Source organism: Tauraco erythrolophus, chromosome 10 (assembly GCF_009769465.1).
Source record: "Tauraco erythrolophus isolate bTauEry1 chromosome 10, bTauEry1.pri, whole genome shotgun sequence".
In the NCBI taxonomy this organism is placed as follows: Eukaryota; Metazoa; Chordata; class Aves; order Musophagiformes; family Musophagidae; genus Tauraco; species Tauraco erythrolophus.
In genome coordinates, this window is record NC_141474.1 from 22,391,855 (window position 1) to 22,412,371 (window position 20,517).

The 20,517-nt window shown below is 37.2% G+C and overlaps 1 protein-coding gene across 3 annotated transcripts in view; it reads right to left on the reverse strand.

Moving 5' to 3' along the window:
* Positions 1-20,517, reverse strand: part of MIGA1 (mitoguardin 1) — a 40,509-nt gene that overhangs the window by 6,736 nt on the left and 13,256 nt on the right. For all 3 annotated transcript variants that reach the window (XM_086617103.1, XM_086617102.1, XM_086617101.1), the window contains exon 7: positions 9,825-9,925. In XM_086617103.1, the coding sequence (XP_086473229.1) occupies positions 9,825-9,925 (101 nt within the window). The remainder of the gene's footprint in view (positions 1-9,824; positions 9,926-20,517) is intronic.

Here is a 20,517-nt window from a genome sequence, read left to right on the forward strand (position 1 = left end):
TTTAGGAAGCTGGAAATAGTAACGTCCTCCCACTCCTGTTTTTGTTTTGCTGGTAAACATGTCTGCTAGTTACCAAAGCATATTGTATGAAGCATGAGCATCCAGCATTTTACTACAGGCTCCCAAAAAGGTTTTCATTATTGGTAGTTTTAATTCTGTGGTTATCAAATAAATTAACATGAACTAATAGACATTTTTAGAGCAAGAAAAAACAAAAACAGATTAAGAAACCAAAGCACATAAATAATACAGGGAACTCCTGTTTACAGGATATCGTATATCACCCAGAAAACAATGGCTAGCTACAATTTCCACCAGAAACATTACATGATACTATTTAATGATCCAAAATAAAATTAAAAAAAAACAATCCAGAGGATTACACATCTTTCATTTTAGTTAATGACCAGAAAATGAACTCTATTTTTTTTTTTTTTTTTTTTTTTTATTATCCTGCATGGGGGAAACAAACCTGTGTTTCTGGGCTATAAAACAGAGCTTAGAAACATCTTTAAAAAATAATTCTCACAGTAATTGAACTACATAAAAATAATTACCCTATATCTCAGAAAGATTAAAAAAAAATCTGATTAAAATATAACTTTATGTTCAACTTCCATTAAAATCTGCAAATAAATATATGCTGAAAAGTTTTTCCTAGCACTGAGGACATACAGGTAAAGTGCTGGCATGCGACTTCATAAAGACATTAAGAAGTATGCCTCCAGTGTGTCTTCTCCACAGACTTTAGTTGAGCCAATTACAGCAACAACGGTTTGGCCAAGTACGCTTGCCTGCTAAAGGGAAGAAGCGCATGCCAATACCTATTTTTGTCCATGTAAACATTTAAGCACATGAAAAAGTTACAGAGATTTCAGTACAGAGTCGGTGTCCTCACAAGCAGCACATATTGTTACATGGTATATATTTGCTGGAACTTACACTGCTGTTTTGAGTCACTGGTACCAGTATCCTTTTAGTGTACGCAAATACATACAGTTCCTTTCATAAAATTGTCAGATTCCATTTTAAATTTATTTGTTTGGGTAAAAAAAAAAAAAAAAAACAACTATATTCCTATACAGATTTCTACAGAGTTCTTGAATTGAGAGTCAAGTGACAAGACAATAGCTAGGGAATAAGTGAAGGAATAAAAGTTTTAAGGTCAACAAAACTTATACTTCAATGAGTAATGTACACTTTCAGAATTCATCTAGCTTGAAAGTATTTCCATTTTAAAAGTATGTATTTGTTTATCAGTTATTTTGCTTGGAAGAACGGAGCAGAATAAGCTGACTTCCCAAAAAAAGACAGTTGTTACGACCAAAGATTTCATTCCAATTTAACAATACTAATCATAGCACCAAATTGTGTTTTGGATTTGCTAACTCAAAAAGCTCACCTGAAAATTTATGTTCTTATCAAACAAAGGAAGCCGCACGGCTTTTTATTGAAAATATATGTGAAAACCTATAGAAAAGTATAATTTAACCAACTGGAAGAAACAGGAACATGTTGATTTCTTTCAGATATAAGAAATCAATATACATACAGACACACACACGTGTGTATATATAACATGTATACATAGCGTAATAATCAGAACAGGTATAAATAAGAACAAGTGAAAAATCTTTACTCCAGAATTTGCTTTTCCACATTATGGTTAAGAAAGCATTAACTGTGGAACAATACATATGTATTTGCTAAAATAAAGACCAAAACAGAACACAAATAAGTATACTAATTTATTTCTTACCTGATCCAGCTACTACTGAAGCCATAAAACATTCCATTTACTTTATTTCATTTGCAAAGCATGAGAAGAAATAGGTTGTGAACACATATGCACTTTGTAAACAGCTGCCCCTCTCTTGGAGGTTATCATTTCTGTGGTAAAAGGGATTATATTAGTTTTCTCTAGTGAACTTCAGGTAAATCACCTTCTTCAGACATTTAGGCAAACTGACTGACTGTGACTGAATTAGGACTCATGTGATTTCTACAGTTAGATGCAGGTAATCTCCATCTGCTGCCAACAAGCCTGAGACGATAACATCTTTAGCACATGAAGATGCTTGATCATAGCCTTTGTGGGTACAGATTAGCATAGAATCTGATACCTGGGAGTTGGGTGAGGCCCTTGATTATATTTAGCTTTTTTTTTTCTGTTTAAAAAAAACCCGACTTCCTCTCATGCTAGCAGATGAAATAAAATAGCTGTGTTACTGTTGTAATGTGTACTATTGAGCTCAAACGAAGAAAGCAGTTAAATCAACCGGCTACTAAGCAGGAGAAAAGGGTATAACTATTCTTCTGTTGGGAAGATGGTTTTGATTACAGATGGAAGTTAGTCCTAACCAATAACATTTGTAAAGGGGGTGCAAATTCCTCTATCACTGACTTCTCTTAGCATGCAAACGGAGGTGAGGAGAAAAAACAAGACAAACCAAAAACCAGGAACTAAAACGACCTCTAAGTTTAACTAGAAAAATGTGATTTCCAGACAAGCTCCGAAGCTGCACCATAATGCTCCTGGAGTCTTCATGGATTTTCTTTTGATGCTTTCTAGTATTTAAAAAATATATTTATATAAAAACATTTTATACGTACATATGAACAATACATATATGTAACATACAGTATTATATTTTAAACAGTCTTGCAAACATTCAGTAATGGCCACTCTTTTTGAGATGAAATAAGGTGAAAGCTTGCCTATATAAATATACTAGTATAAAATAAAATTAGTTGAAGATGCTCCAAACACACATCCACCTTTCTAACATAGCAGAGTTCAGCTATCAGAAGAATGGAAAAATCATACACAACGTTTAATAACATGCAGAGCATACAACATTTTCTAGTTAAGAAGTTGACATCGAAAGGAAAATTAACTCTTGTAAAAAAGTCTCCAAGGACTTGTTACCTTTGAGGAAAACAGAAGAGAGAAAGGTTGGTTTTAAATGAGATGGTTGAATGCAATTGCCTTATATGAATCAGCATGCATTCACGATATGTATTCATCATCTTGCTTTTTACCCCACTAGGTACCCCTACGCATCGCCTAACTTTCCTCAACAGTGTTTCAGTATTTATCAGAAATTAGCAGAAAGCCCCAGCATCCCACATATTGTCAGCACAGGTAAGCTGAACTCTTGAAAGCTCCTCGAGTCCTTTCTTGCCAGTCTGTAACGAACACTTCTTTGCACAGGGACTGCCATTTTGAAACTCTTAACATACCACTAAGGTCGAAAAAATGCTCCGTGCACAGCTACCAGAAGTGCTGGTAGCTGTGCGTAACACAGAGGCTTGTGATGATAGACCTGATGTGCCAGCCTCTAAACATCTGCTATTTCCTCAGCATCATGTGGGGTTACATGAAAAAGAATATGAAAATGCAGACAAAGAAGAGGTGAAAAGATGAATCACCCTATACCAGGAATTTAATCTTGTAATACTTTACTTCTATCCATTCAAGGCTTAAGAAAGCGATAATAGTTGTTGGTGACCACTGCGCAGGACATTTATGATGACCTGCAGTGGATACCTAACTTCATTATGTTGAAATAACACGTACATCTTCAAAACTCCAAAGATTGCAGTGATAACTTGTGTCTCTACACACAGTGCTGCAAAGCAGCCTCTGAAGATTACAACATGGATTGTTTTTGTTGAGATGCTAATCAGCTTTCTCTGGACAGTTCAGCTTTAAGGCTGCTAGTAAAGAGATGCTGAAACCATTGCGGTAAAGGATCAAACCTCTGGAACTTGCAACAGTTTGTAAGCCCAGGATTCCCTGACTGCTCTGGGCTAATGAACAGACTCAGTACTCTTATTTGCCACCCACAAATTGTTTCTTAACAAATAGAAAAAATTCTCTGCTGTGCATCAAGACCTTGTTGACTACTAAAATAACCACCTACATAAATATAACAAAAATAAAGAATGCTAGACCTTTTAGGAATCCTTGCTTGCTCCCTCTAATAAAAAAGTCAGTTTACTGCCACAGACAGCATTCCTTACATTTTGAGAAACTATGCTTATCCTATACTAAAAAGGCTGATGATGATCTCTTTCTCTGGGTGTTTTTATCTTTTAAAGATTTTTTTTTTAAAAACCCCACATAAGTAGCTGCAGGATGAGTGTGAAACATGTTTTGGTAGTTGGACAATGTGATGGCAATTACTAACTAAAACATTTGAGATGGCATTTTAATAAACTGAAATGATAAAGTGGTGCGTTCTTTCTAATATCTGGAAGAAAATAGGAAGGAAGTTCATGTATTTTCAGGAACTCCTTCTATACTTACTGGTATATATTACAAGACATCTCATTCATTTTCTTTGATGAGAACACACATACAGAACATGATTTTATCTGAATTATTGATACAATTTTATTAATTTTAAGCATAATGAAGAACGTGAATTCACTATGTTGTGTGCATCAGTGGTACTACTATGTGTTGGGCAGAATAATTCTAGGCTATGTGCTGTGTCTGGTACACAGGCTTTTGCCCATGTAATACCCACATTGAGGCTTATGATACAAAAATTAGTTTATTGTTAATATATGGGATTTATTACAAATGTTACATATATTTCCTAAGAATCAAAAACTGTATAGTATGAGCAGTCAGGGTATAGGAACAAGCTGGCTATTAGATGAAACTCCTCCCTGTCCTAGAAGTGAAAACATTTAATATACTATGCAAATACCATACATAGCTAAGGTTTCTGTTAGAGGACAAGAATCAACTTCGTACTTTTAAATTTTATTATTGTTTTTAAAGCTTTTAGAACACCATTTAATGACTTGCTATCATAAGTTTTCCTATTCACAGCCATACAGCAAGCAACCACAGTTGTCCTTGGAGGGAATCAAAGGAATCTGGTTCCTGTTGACTACTCTTCATTGCCACATGGAAAACTTTTCTCCACAATGGAATCCTTTTAACTGGGGCTACATCTATTCGGATTCAGAATCCAAATAATGGGGAAAAAAAACGAAACAACACAACACGAATGAAGCGTGAAGTTTGAGGAATTTGTTAGAAGGGACATAGGAATGGGAAGTGTTTCTCAAAGTGGACACCACCACCACCATTTATTGGGAGATGGAAAGCTTCTGATGATGATATGAACAGACGAGCTTTATTACTGGATATTGTGCTTCATTGGACACCATGAAATCTTTTGAGTTTGCCCAAAGTAGCAGGCAGTGGTTAGTGGCACTTCAGGTACTGGTTCTTTAAAGAAGCAATATTACTGTTAGCAGAATGAAAGACTTCAGGGATTATTTCTTTCCTCTCTTTCTTCACACGTTTTAAGTCTATAAATATGAGACACCTCAATAACTCATTAAAGTTGTTAGAAGAGAGACCTCCTTACAATTTGCTACCCAGGGCATGCTAGACTGTAGGACTGCTGTACTACATTTGTTTTTGAGTTAAGACAATAATCCATGTCAAATTGGACAGATGACATCAATATGGAGCAAGCGACCAGAATGAGAAAATAAGGCCTGAGAGTACCAGATTAGTGATTATGGTCACACTTCTGAAGGCAGTCAGAATATAGGAGGGCATGTTTTTCCATGACACAATTACATTGATTTAGTAATTCACATTAATACCCTTATTTATCAAAGTATATATTATCAGGAATTTAATTAGGGCAAATGGTTGTGCTTATCATCCCTTCTGCAGCGCTTCTGAGAGCCTATGTGTGCTTAGGAATGGAAGTCTGCCTGGGCTTTGGGATGGCAACTGTCTGTCTAAATCATCTTTATAAGGACTCGGGCACCTATTGTGCATGTCCAGACTGGCACAATTCTGTACAAAAAGTCATCAAGTGCACGATCCTTAGCATTCCCTTGACTATCAGCCATAGACGAGATGAAGTTTTGGAATACTCTGCTGCTATCGTGTCGAGCTCATCAAAAGGGCATGTGATTTAAACTGCCGACTGTCCCAGTTTTGCATAGTTCTTTTCTTGAAAGCCGTCTTCCTATGTTTTGTCCTAATATAACGCACCACGAAATTCTTGTTGCCTCCTAAGCAGTTTCCCTATCAATTTCCATCAAAACATCTATCTATGTCTTGTTTTAGGATTCCCTGTATCTTTGCTATTATCTCTCCTGAGGGCAGTGAACTAAACTTGACTTGACTGTGTGTCAGCACTGAAATATGGAAATAGCTTCCAGTCTTTAAACCAATCACACAAAATACTTAGTCCTGCTCCTTGGTACAGGAGGCAACATAGAAGGAATATGAGTAACTGTCAACATACAGCTTGTAGCACGATGTGACCACAAAAAATGCTGCTACTTTGTAATACCCCTGAAGGTGAAGTGAATAATGATTCCAGTAGGGTAAAAATCACACAGCAGCATAATCACTTATATGAATTTCAGATTTAAAAACTTTGCTAAATGTTTCTGTCAGCACACATTGTTTAGGACAGTTACTAAAATTGTAACTGCAACCAGGGAGCATAAGATGAAAGAAAAACTGCCTATTTGCCCATTAGCTGAGACAAATCCAAAGATGGAAAAGCCTCAAATCTCTTAGCCTGAAAAATTCCACTTTTTTTACAAATGCAAGAAAAACAAAATTAAAGTAGTAGATAAGCAAGAAGAAGGTACCTGACATCATCATGTCTAGAATAAAAAAATCTGTTATGTCAGTTCTAATCCAGTTACATCAAAGTGATCACTGTTCTCTACTAATAGCTGAAACACACTGAGAAGTAGTTATTACTCCTTCTCATTGCCATAGTTATTTGCAGTACTAATTTAAAGGATTATTCCCCCACAGGATGGACAAAACTTACCTCGAGGTAACACTATAATCATCAGAGAAGACCAATTCATAGCTTTATTTTACCAGCACCACACAATAATGCCCCAGTAGCTACTGCCAGAGAGCTAACTGGCCCTGTAGTTTAAGCCTAGTGGCTCATATTTAATCTAGAATTTTGATGGTGTTCTGGTTTGAACACCAAACTTCAATTAAACAAATTTGAACACCAAACTTCAAACTTAATTAATATTCAGGACTCCTATCAGCTGACAGTTTTAATAGTTTCTTCAACAAAATATGAGAAAGGAGATCAGAGAGCTTGTTCTATTGGCAAAGGCTAAAACAGCTGGAAAGGAAGAGAAAATGTTCATAGCTTTCTTCTGTAAGAAAACATTGACAGAAGTAGCTTTGAGGTATCAAAATGTGGAGAATATTTTCAGGATATCTAAAGACAATTTTGTTGCCAATTTTGACTCCAACATTTCTTTAGCAAACACTGAGACAATTTAGCTTCAGGATAGGATGGTTATTCCACTGAGGTGATACCTCCTGGGGTTTTTTGTTTTTTTTATAAGCCAAGCAACACAAATGAGCATAATGGACTGTTCCCATCTCCACACACTCGCAAAAACACTAGGAAAGTTCATGGAAAAAAAAAACCCACAAACACAAAAGATGATACAAAGTTTACAAACTATAAAGGTTTACAGCTTCTCTCAAGAGCTGATAGAGTTGAAGTAAACTTGAATTGTGGTCTTGTCCAAATTACAGAAAAGAGTAGCCAGTTTCTACAGACACAATCTTAGTTAGGAATGAATGCTAGGCATACCATCACAGCTTAATGAGAGTTACTAAATCAAGATAATCACAGTTTAATGTGAATTACTAAATCAAGGTAATTGTGTCATGGAAAAACAAACCATACAATAGACAAAGATAATTGCAAAGAACTTGTATGCAATTCTCTCTTTTTACAACTGAGTTTAGAAGCTCAGTTGCAGCGCACACCTCATAGCAACATCCAGCAGTGAATGTATCTATTGAGACCAATGGCCTTTCCTGTAATTTGGAGAAGTGTGCTATTCAAGAGCGCTTCAGCTCCTGAGAGACTATAAGAGGAGATATTCCTCATTCCAATAAGCGTGTTGTTGTATATAAAGTTCCATCGAATATTTCAAGGGAGCTGTAGCAGATTTCAGCTAATAGACAACACCCTGTTATGCAAAGATTATTTCTATATGTATCCTTTGTGGTCTTAACCAAGAAGATTAGGGAAAATTAGATGAGGTATATTATATTGTGCATGGAACATACTATAACAGGTAGCTGTGAATTTCTAAGAATTTCCTTTCCAAAAGAACGCAACTCCAAAAAAGACAAAACCTTCTTCATATGTCTTTGCATTATGGTAAGGGAACAGGCTAAAAAAAAAAAAAAAAAAAAAAAAAAAAGATGAGAAAATGTCATGGTTTGACGTGTGGGGGGGGGTGGTTCTGGTGGCAGGAGAGGGGTTTTGCTCCCTGCGACCTCCCCGGTTTTGGAACCGGTTTAGGCTTAGTTCCGGCCACCAGATCAGACTGCCATCCCCCTCGGGGTTGAGCCAATAGGGCACCTCTGCGAATTGCCCTATTTAAGTCAGGACAAAGGGACCGGAAAAGGTGCTTCGCCCAGGATCGAGCAGAGAAGGGAGGAGGGCACTGCCCCCGCTCCCTGGCTCCCGGCCGGGCAGCTGCCTGCGTCGGGCCGGCGCCACCCACGGAGAATGGCGGCGGCAGAGCCAGCTGGGGAACTCGGGGGCACCCCACTCCCGGGGTGCCCACTGGGCTGAGTTCACCTGGAGAGGACTGAGATCTGAGAGAAACAGCCGCATCGACAGCAGGTCAGTGAGGATGGAGCGGGAGGAGGTGTGCCGGAGCCAATTTCCCCTGCGGCTGATGGTGAGATAGCAGGCGGCCCCCCTGCAACCAGGACGGCCTCGGTGGAGCAGAGACCCACTCGCAGCTCGTGGGGGGAAGATGCCTGAGCCTGAGGATGGTCGTGTTGGGACGCACGACAAGGCAGAGAGGCATCTGGAGTCTGCGTGACGACCCACGCCGGAGCGAGTGGCTACAGCTCCCTAAGTATCCGAGACTGTGGTAAAGCCCACACCGGAGCAATCTGTGGGGAAGGATTGTTTCCAGTGGGCTGGACTCACGCTGGAGAAGTTTGTGGATTTTTCCTCGTGGGTAGGGGATCCACTGGAGCAGGGGAAAAGGGTGTAAGGACTCCTTCTCCTTTAAGAAAGAAGCAGCAGTAACAGCACGGAATGAACTGACCTGCACTCCCCCAGTCCCTGCCCCCTGTGCTGCTGGGGGGAGGAGGTAGAGCCGGGAGGAAAAGGAAGGTGGGGGGGGGGGAAGGTGTCGGTTTTAAGATCTGGTTTTGTTTCTCTCTGTCCTCTCAAGTAATCGGTTTTTGTTTCCCTTTGTCCTTCTAAGTAATCATTAATAAACTGTTTTGCTTTGAGAAAAGCTCTGCCTGTTTTGCCCAGGACCATGGTTGGTGGGTGCTCCCTCTGTTCTTGTCTCAACCCTCAGTCCCTTTGTTTTTTTTTCTCTCCTCTCTACTTTACTGGAGAAGGAGAGACTGTGTGAGTTTTAGTTGCTGGATCAGCCTAAAACCACGACAGAAAAAAAATGCAATTCATGGTGAAAGGAACTACTATAGCCTCAACTGACCATGCTTCCTCACTCATGAAAATACGATACATTTTTCAAAAGTAACTTCTTTCTAGAAGGAGTTGGGGAAACATTCTGCCAGTGCAGGAAAAAAAAAACAAATGAGATAATAAGCAAATAGATGCCAACTTTATTACTTCAACTGCTAGGAAGCTGATTACAACTAATCAAAGAAAGCTTCTATTTTTCCCCATAAGAGAAATACACTTTGCTTACAATAATTAGCAAAAAATTAAGATTCTTCTGTTCGCTGTTCAAATAGATCAATGAATCTTTAAAGAAGCAATCTTTAAAAGTCTTACCTCAGCTGTGGAAACAAAGGAGTCCGTCGATGCAATGCTTAATGTATCTCGAAGGCAGAAATCATCCGTATTATCCTTTACAGTAGTGTCTGTATTTTTATCTTTAAAATAAAAAAAACCAAACTGATTATTAGACTATCTGAAAATTTCATTTAAGTCTTGAAAGTGTGTTTCATATATACTTTAATGTAGTACTTCATTTGGAACGTTCAACATTGTATCTACATTCTCCTATGACCTGCTAATATATCTATATATAAAGGGAACTGTATTTTTCTGTCTTTAAAGTGGACTTACAAACATCACCTGCAACAAAGAGACAGAAGAAAAAATATGTCCCCAGAGGTTTTGCCTTTTCTTTGATAGGCTTCTGAAGATCTCTCTAAAGATATTACTTTGCTCTATTGATCTAAATCCTCTGGTTTTAACTTTGCTTTGTTGTATAACAAATGCTCAATGTTTTAATAAACAAGAAATACTGTTCTAAATAAAAGCCACTAAAAAAAAAATAGGTTTCAGCTTCCCTTTAATTCATTTCATTTTCTACTTCTCATGCTGTTTTTCACTTCCTAGTTCTTCAGGAGAACAAGTGAAGTTTTTAATCTTCTCTGTATCCTCTTTCCCCAACAAGCTTTTCCATTGAAATCACACACGCAGAAGTATTTCCTAGAGTACTAGAACTCTTAACACCTTTAAAATAACTGATATTTTATGCTTAAAATCATCTGAAATATAGTTTCTTGCAGTTTTCCTTGATTTTATCCTCAGATTTCAACTGTTGCACATATTACTAGCATACAAGGTTTTGTTATCACTGTACAGAAACACTTGCACAGGAAGACTAAATTCATAAGTCAGTAAATCAGACTTTGGCTTGATGTGCCCCATACTACATTCTCAGTAGAGTACAAACATTTATTTTGGGTTACTTCACGTTCAGACATTACACATGTGTTGCTAAAAGTCTGTTTGACATCCAATAGTCAGCAGCAACCAGCTACTCAATGTCATCCAGATCTGTTGCTACGGCAATACTTCATAAAAAACACTATTACATAGCAAAGCGGCCAAATGCCAATATACCAGAATGGTTTACTCATCAATTGAAATGCTACAAATCCACATAACTTAACTATTATTTCAGTGGTTGCTATGGTTTTATTAGTTACGGACTCGGAATGACAGCTCAAAAATTGTACATAACAATAAATAGTTGTCTTTGAGACTACTCTCTGAGGGAAAAAAATATTAAGAGTTTGGACAAAGATTTTACTAGATTGAGTTAGGCAGATTCCAACTTGTAATCACAACATCATAAAGTCTCTAATTTTTTCAGATCATTCTTAATAGTTGTTCTGTTTCCAACCTCTTAAAACCAAGAGGAAAAGTACAGCAGCATCCAAGTTGGTTGAGAAACAATCACAAACTGGAATGTGAAGAAGAGCTGGAACAGAATAAAAAACCAAACTCTGGTTTGTAAAGCATTTGCTTGAGGTCTGGTAAGAGCAGATGAGTAACGTGATGTTTCCTTATGTCTAGCTCATAATTTGCATGAATTCCCCTCTAATATTACATGAAATGCTTTTCTAATATCACTTTTTCACATAAGCAGTTGCTGAAACTGCAATGATACTGTTAAACGTAGAGTAGTACAGGGATGTATAACCTGGTTGCAGATTTTTCCACTGAACCTCTTCTTTTGGCTAAGTTGTTTTCCATTATAAATTTACAATTAAAACAAAAGTTTCTACACCCCACAGTTAGAAAAGCCCTCTAGCATCTAGTTCCAGTGCAATCCAATGAAATATTATTTTCCTGATCCTCGCAGTCTGTAGGCAACATGCAACACTTACTTGATTAGAAATAAACAGCTATATTCTTAAGTAGCAATGCAAATTACAAACTCCCACAAGAGTAATACTCGGGCCATACAGATAAAGATCTTACTGATGGCTTTAATGAAGATGTTAAGACAAGGACCCAACTCTTATGTACACAAAATGCAGCTGTCAAGTAGTCTCATCTATCAACTTATTCACAATCTAAGAATGTCTCCACCACTCTCACAGGGAAGTCCCAACTATACCACAGACTGAAGCCTCAGAGCCTTTGGATATTGTCTGATAATTACTGTGCTGTCGCTGTTACACGTGAGTTTGCAGCTCAATGGCAACAACATAGGCCCAAACTGACACTGACGTATTTAACACCAGGCTATGAGATGGATTACACATAAATGAGAATAATGCTAGTTAACTAAAATTTATTCTGTACATATGTGAAAAAGTAATTGGTATAAATGAAGGAACCACAGAGTTTCCAGCCCAGAATATCACAGAACCAGAGGTTCCTCTGTAAAGTCTGCATCCAGCCTGCTACAGATTACATGAAGCTCTAAAGATAACAACATTGTGAATACATCTATATTTGCTGAAGAAGTCATAATTCCAAGTTTTCTAATCCGGGCCTAAAACTGTCACCGAGCCAGTATGTTTTGAACATGTTAGTTGAATGTGGAATATCTGTGTTTTCACTCAAAGGAAATTCTCACTACTACAAAAAAAGGCACAAAATTTACAAGTTATGACCAATTTTTTTTTTTTAAAAAAGGCTGGTAGTGCTCAGTGAAATAATACCTTTGGCAAGCGATATGTGCATACAAAGCACATCCTCCCCAAAGAAAACAAACCAGCCTTGTCAGCTATTTCTGACTTTCTGGCCACCACCACCCTAATACCCTAAAATACCCTTAGCCAAGCAGGTGCTTATCAATACCCATGCTGTGCAGAGAGCACACTATTATGAAAACATTAGGGTAAAAATTAAGTTACAGCTGGAGTACATACCATGCAAGTACCAGGCGAACATTCTTAGACACAAGAACATGGGGGGGAAAAAAAAAAAAGAGAGAGAGAGCGCGCAGCATAATGAGACTCCTGGAATGAACAGCTGCAGGAGAAACCCACCCACCAGCGGCTGCAATGGCTCATACAGTCATCCCTAGTTCTTATGTAGTGTAATACTTTCAGGAAAGGAATACAAGTGAGTATGTGAGCTTCAAATGTACTTTTCTTATTTGACAAGCCAGGGAGTTATTTTGGGTTCATTTATATTTGTAAAGAGGTTGAAGTACATGATACTGACAAAAGTAATTGCCATCAAGACTCTTGGTTGTGGTGCCTTAAAATGCATACACGGTTCTAAAGTTAGATTGAGGGTATTAAAAAAACGTTAAGAATGTGAAGTATTGCTAAAGTTTGTGAAATTAATCCTAGATTTATAAGATTTTGCAAACTACTATCTATTTGAAACTAAATAGACTAAAAAAACTCCAACAAATCAGAACAAAACTACTTTCACATCTATTCAGATAGTAGTAACCTAGAATATTTATTTTTCTTTGCTCTGGTAGGTTCGTGTCATAAGATAAACCACAAAACCAACCCTCTAAATTCTCAGAGCAAAATCTGACCTTAGAGATATAACTGCACACAAATTAACTTTTTAGCATTCAATTGGGAAGTATTCACAGTCAGACAATGTTTTAAAACTCTGAAAAATGTTTATAAGTTGTCTTCCCTCCAACTCTGAATGAAACATGGCATGAGTTCACAAGTGAGTTCAGCACTTACGTGCAGCAGTTAAAAAAGGAAAGCACTTACCCACTGGCCAAGAACTCACTGGGAGTTAAGGAATTTAGTTCTGAGTGCCACCATTAAAGCCACAGTTTCCTATTCTCCCCAGCCCTCCCACTTCAGTGGAACATCAGTGCAGTAACACACTACGAGCAGGAATGCAGGATGAGAAAGGAGAGACTTGATAGACTCTGAAGAGGAGAAAATCCTGCAGGAATCCACTTATGAAAAGTCAGGGTACCCCAAGAGCACAGGGTCCCAGTATTCTGCCAGGCTACCACACAGTGACTGACTGTGTTGTGTGCTAGTCAGAGCCCTTAGATGTGTAGCTTCATGCCTGGACAAAGGAATTACAATAATCAAGTTCAGAGAGAACAGAAGCGTGAATTACTATTAATTCAGTTTTAAGAGAATGTGTCACAGTCTTCTTGCTAATCACAAGTGGCACAGTGGTTTGTCACCACTGCTGCTGAAGCATCCAAAAGCAGCTTTATTTACGTTTATAAATAGTCATAACTCTGAGAGTGTTGACTGAATATTCATTAAAAAAAATCATCAGTCTTACCAAGTAGCTACTAATGTGTTACATGAAGTCTTCCAGGATGCACCTAGAAAGCAGTGAATTTTACTTTATGTCATATTTATAAAAATAAAACAATCCTAACTGTCAGACGGCACCTTCTGATGACTGTGTCACATAGCAACAGGTTGAAAAAGGCAAGCCAAGAACGGAGCAGGGTGCCCACACAGACCATTCTGGATTTAACAGTCATCATTAAATTATGTGTTTATATTCACCAGTAGCACAAATATCTGGGTTCAAGAAAGTGCCTATGGCTGGAGGCATCTCACCTCACTGTATATAAACAAAGTTGTTATTGCCTTCAGCATAAAAATGTATTTCAGGTCAAAAATAATCCAACCAAATGTTGTACTCTACCAGTACATCAGCATGTTATCACGAGTTAAACATGTCTCATGGCTCTTTGTTGAGACTGCTGTGACGCAAACTGAAGTGAGATTCCTTTAAAAAAAAAAAAAAAATACCACTCCTCCCACCCCCACCAAACCCACAAAAAGATACTCCAGTGCTGAATAATCATCTAGCCTGGCTGTTGGTATGTGTGCACACCTCCAGTGAGCTCCTGTTGGGAACAGACAGCTTTTGCTCACCACTATTTCACTAGGAGCTCAGCAACCAAAGCAGTGTTCTAATGGAAAGGAGTAACTGTGGAAAACGGACAGCACCGAGTACTTAGTATTTCCAATTTTACCTTCCTCCTAGTACTCACAGACCTTTTCAAGGTAAGCTTTGGTCTGAGCTAACTGCTGAGCCTTCAAACTACATTCTTAACAAACGCTTTAGTAGTTTTCATGTAGAGAATAACCTTTGGCTTTTGTGCAAACAGAAGGCCAAATCTTAATTCTTCAGTAAAAGTTGACTCAACAGAGCTTTCATAGCTGTTTCCAAGTACAGCTATAATCTTCAAGGTCCACATAAAAGCCTTTCACTATCATACTCTCACACAGGTATAAAAAGGCCCATTTTCCAGGACACTGGATGCTCACCTAATTATCATTATGCAAAACACAAGATGCTCTTCATTCATACTGTGTTCTGTATTTATTACTTTGATGTTATTCTTAAGACAAAAGGAGTCCAGCTGATTTAATGCTGAATTAAAAGCAGGTGTATAGATGACAGTAATAGATTCTTCATGCTTAAACATAAATAAATAGAGAATGCATATAAAAATTGAATAGTACAATCCATTAAGTTTACATATACAAGCAATAAAACCCACTTGAAAACTGAGATGTACTGATTTGCGATATTTGTCATGTGGAAAAAGATGCAACTTGCCTAAAATGACCTTATAATCTTCAAGAGATTTTCCACATGCTTTGGAAATTAATAATAGCAATTTCTGGGATGTTTGTAATAATTTGGTTATTTTCAGACCTTCAAGATAATGACTTTGTCCATTAAGTTATATTATCTACTGAGCACCACAGTTAATGATGTATAAACCAAAACAATGTGGCTATTGCTCTTATGTTCTAAAACAGTAAAATCTAGCACCTTGGATGCTCTCATCTAGCAAAGGCAAAGACAGCACAAAATGTCTGTGCATAAGTAATCATTTTAGTCTCTCCAAGTAAAAATCAAATATACCTAAGGAAGGAATTTAAGTATAATTTATTTCCCGTAATCCATAGACATAGGTACATTAAAGAACTTGAGAACATTAGGAAATATTATATAGCTTTGATATTCTGGAATGTTGATAATTCAAATGATTCTTTCAAGATTTAAATCTGCTAAATAACTCTTCCATAAATTTAATAACTCTATTGATGTTTTCTGATAGTTGCATTTCTAATAAATAAATAAATAGACTAGAAATATCATTTTGTTATAGAGAATGTGACCTGTGAAAGGTGTCCCTGAGTCATTGTGGCATGTTTTATGCTAAAACCAAAATCTCAAACTAGAAAGACTTCACATGAGAAAGTCTTCAATTCAAATCTCAAAGAAGAGACAAAGTAAACACACATGATGCTAGATTGCTGAAATCTGAATTTTAAGAAAATAAAGCAGCATCTAACGTGTGTTTTATAACCTGAACTACCACATCATATGTGCTGACAGCTGAGAAATCAGCTTAGAAAACACAAAATAAATGTATGCATATGTTCACTTCTCTGGTTTTCTGCACTGACTCTCTGCTTGACATGGACATATGATCCTGAAACAGCTTTAAGATGTATATCCTGTGTAAACTATGGGTCACTGTTAGGTCTCTCCATATCATACAGCTTTTCGTTTCTTTGAAAACATAAACTTTGATTATTTGTAACTGCATTATAAGCAGTTCTACATTTACACAGGGTTACAATTTTCTGCAACTTCTTTTCTTTACCTTGAAGCTAAAAATCAGTGGATCGTCCCTGATTTTAAGGTTTAAATCCCAATCCTTTACAGAAGAACTTGATTTCTCACCCCACTCCTGTTTTAAAGTCTAATAGTTTAGATAACAGTTTCAGTACTTGTATTGGATTTGAGAGATAAGATCTGGCAATCGTTTGCTGTCTAATCTAGATAGCCTCTATCTAAACGGATGTGCAAGACAAAGTTGTCACTGGTTCCTCTTCATAGGGGTACTCCATTCTCCTGTAGTTCAGAAAGTATCACATCTATTTTGTCCACAGCAAAGTCTAGTTTGAATTCCAGCGCTGCTTATTTTAAAATGTAAGCTGTCCACTGGGATTTATAGCACAGCACTCTGAAGACTGCCAGATACCTCAGTCATCAGATGCAAACGTCACTGCCTTTTCTTAGTTCTTCACATCCTAAAACCAAGTGCAACCTACCACTATTTTTGCACAGACACTTTCTAGCGACAATGGAACAGTCTGTTCAGCCACACTCAGTGTGATAGTATGTTAACTCACTGTGATGCAGGGCAGATTCAAAATGCAAAGTCATGTTTACAGGAGAAGGAAGTACAAGATTACCTTCGAGGCTTACACATTAGCTCCTTTAATACCTTTTGTACACCAGAGGCCTCCATAAGCAGGTTAAGTAGAAAAGCCCTCACCAGACTCGAGAGAAGTCTCAAAAGTAAGTGAACTTCCTGCTTTGGCCTCAGTTCTACTACACTTCTGTAAACCTATTTAAATCAGTGAATACTTAAAACAAGATGTTTACACAAATGCATTACTAGCAGTATCTCTTGCTTCTTTCCAAGACAGTTCACTGCCACCTTCTTGGCTTTCCCACCACGCACCTCTTGACAAAAGAGCAGACAGTACCATACTCAGTGATGAAAATGGACAAGAATAACCAGCAACTGTTGCTCAGCTCCTGCAGCTTGTTTCTTTAAAAAGTTTCCTAATTTGTTAAATAAAAAAAGGAAAGAGTAAATAGTTTAGTATGCTAGCATACAGACTGTTTTTGCATAAGGGTACAGGACCATCCAGCATGTTCTCTTCAGTATATGATTTTAAACATAAGACTGTGGGAAAGTTTTTTCTTTAGCTAGTATATTATGCTTCAGGGATGTTGACATTTCAAAGCAAGTCAGATAGACACACATAAAGGAGCCCACATATTCATTTGTTCTTTCATTAAAACAAAAATATACTGTCTAGCAGTTGGTAATTCCTCTTACATGTATGAAAATAGTATCAGAAAAGAAAGATTGAGACCTTTCTATCCCTGGAATTAATAGAAAGACAGAACCAACTATATAACTGGTGATCCTCAGTGAAACAAACATCGAAAGATGCAAATATATATATCTTTGATTTCGACTAACATTTGGACTCTGTATTAAGAATAGAGACTCTAGCATATTTGACACAGGCAAACTGCAGAGACAGCATAACAATCCTAGTCTTCACTTGAATTTCAGGGCAGAACTGTCTTACAGAATTCTGCAGACTCCAGTGAAGCTGCTCAGGAATGTGACTGGCTTCTGCAAACTCAGCTGCACACAGAATACAGTTTAAGAACCTAAATTAGCAAGACACATGCTTAACTTTAAACAAGAAGACTTATAGAATATCTTAAGTGCCCTACTGATTTGGGCCTGCTTGCATTCCACTTGCCCCCTAGAGCAGGATAGAAGAGATAAGAATCCTTCTTTGAGTTCTTCCTCTGGACTTTTAGTTTACTAAATAACATCAGTTACTAAACTTAAATTAAAAAATAAATTAATAACATTATAAGGTTGCTAAATACATTAGTAATATTTAGTATTAGTACCTGAATTATAATGTAACTAATGATTAGTACAACCTTACCCTGGAAGATTGAGTAGCTGCTAAGCAGTGTCAACCTAACAGCTGTTATCTAGTCAACATATTAGTTATCTGTGGTAAATTAGAGTAAAGTAAAATAAAGCAAAGTTTGAATAATAAAGAATATACATATTTCCAGATAGCCTAAATTATGTACATGTTTACCTTTAAATACTCGCAGCATATCTGCATGTAGAACAAGGGCAGCTTTAAATAGCAGTAGAGAAAAAGCCTGGTGTGATCGACATGTGCTCTTGAATCAGCTACACTACAGCACTTTGCTACAAACAGGATTATTAGGTAAGGTGAGACACAGTGCACAGATCAGATATCTCAAAAAATTAGAGAACTGACAGTAATTTATTAAAAAAAAAGTTTAGCTTGAGCCATCAAAAGGGAAATAAAACACATCTCAAACCCAGTTAATTTTTTGTAACAGTTTTAGTAATTAACTGCATAAATACATGCATGAGAGAAAAATGACACATAAATAATAAATTTTACTCCCTCTGTTGTTATTTTTCAAAGAACCTTTTGCTATAGCTTTTCACAAAAATAGATTTACTCCCACATATAGGCTCAACTTTGAAACATTTCAAGCTGAAACAAAAGTTTGAGAAAAATCTAAGACATAAAAAGCCCTTAGGAACGAAATGCTTACACAACCTACTTGAGCCTCCCAGCTATAGGGTAAATAATTAAAAAAAAATCTTCCACATAACTATATGCATGGTAAACAGACATGTATTTCTGTAGCGATGGAGTACGACTAGTGCAAAGTAACAGGCTCGGTAAGCAGCAATTGTTGAAGACTGTGTTATGTAGATACCCTACAAGCGTTTATGCCAGGTTTATGGGTCCCAGCCTTTGACTTAAATGGCAGCAGGATTTAAACATATTAGACCATCAGTTAGAACAGTTGTTAGCTTTTGCATGTGTGCATACAGACACAATGTTTTCATTATAAGCTCTTCAAAATAAATTGCAGACAGAAGTTTATCTATTTTAGTCCCAACTGAACTATTGAACTAATAAAGGAACTACAGTGTAGAGAGCTGCATTTGCTGATTTCATACAATTGTGTCAATATTCCATTTTGATATTGTACTCAAAAACAATCAGAACAGCTCAAATGTTGTTTCTGCACTTTCAAGACTAAGCTACCAAGCTAAGAGAGCTGATTACCTTTGAAGTCTTTTCAAATTTTAAACTAGCACTATTCGTATCTCCCCCACCTCATTCTGGCTCTCCTTCCCTCATTGTGCCCAAGAACGTTTCAGACAAGCCTCTCTTAAAAACAGACTTTAATGGAAGAATAAATTGTTTTAGTAGAAGTTCTAAAACGGGAATTAGCCCTATGGGCCAAAATATGTTCTTGATCATCAGTTTATATAAGCTCACACTGCGACACTCCAGCCAGAAAAATAAACACTTATCCCGCCCTCACTACTTGCCATCTGTCTGGTATGATTTTTCCTGCCTCTGGAACTTTTATACTCACAATGTATATAAACACATAGAAGCTAAGTGTATATACATCCTTTTTAGCAAGAAAAAGAATTTGTAAACTATAATTTGTGAAGAATATACCACAAGAACATGCACGGCAGGGGGTGGGTGGAGCAACTTCCCATCTTTGGAAGGCTGTTTCGACTTATTCCATACACCACTTTTCTAAAGTGTTCAAAATGAAAGCAAGTGGTTATCAAATCAAGTCCTGATGTGTAAGGAAAAAGATCACTTTTCTTTACACAAAAAGAAGATAAACGTGTACTTTTTAAAAGGTTTTTTCAAAAATATGGAGATGCTGTTGACTAAAACTAAGCATGAGAATGGCTAACAAAAAGATGCAAAGGGAACACTCAAAAAATACGCCTTTAAATTAGTTAGTCATGTGTTTGCTGTTGTGGAGTACGTGATAAACACACAAATAATACAGCATGCATTAACTAGTCCTGCTTGAGTAGTGTTGTGGGGTCCTAAATGCATAAACTGCTGTACAAATCTTCCTGACCCATGTAAGGAACTGTAACAGCTTCATTGTGTTTCCCCCTTTTTATCAGAGATTTAAAATTGATGGGTAGAGAAGAAAGAAAAAAGAGGGAGAAAGTAATTAGAGTCTGCCTGGGTAACTGTGGAATCAGGAAGCTCACGCTAGGAAGAGATCTGGGAAAGAGATGATTGCAGCTGCTCACACGTCGTAAGGAATGAACAGAAACAGTTGAGAAATAGCAGACTGATTATGTGTAAGG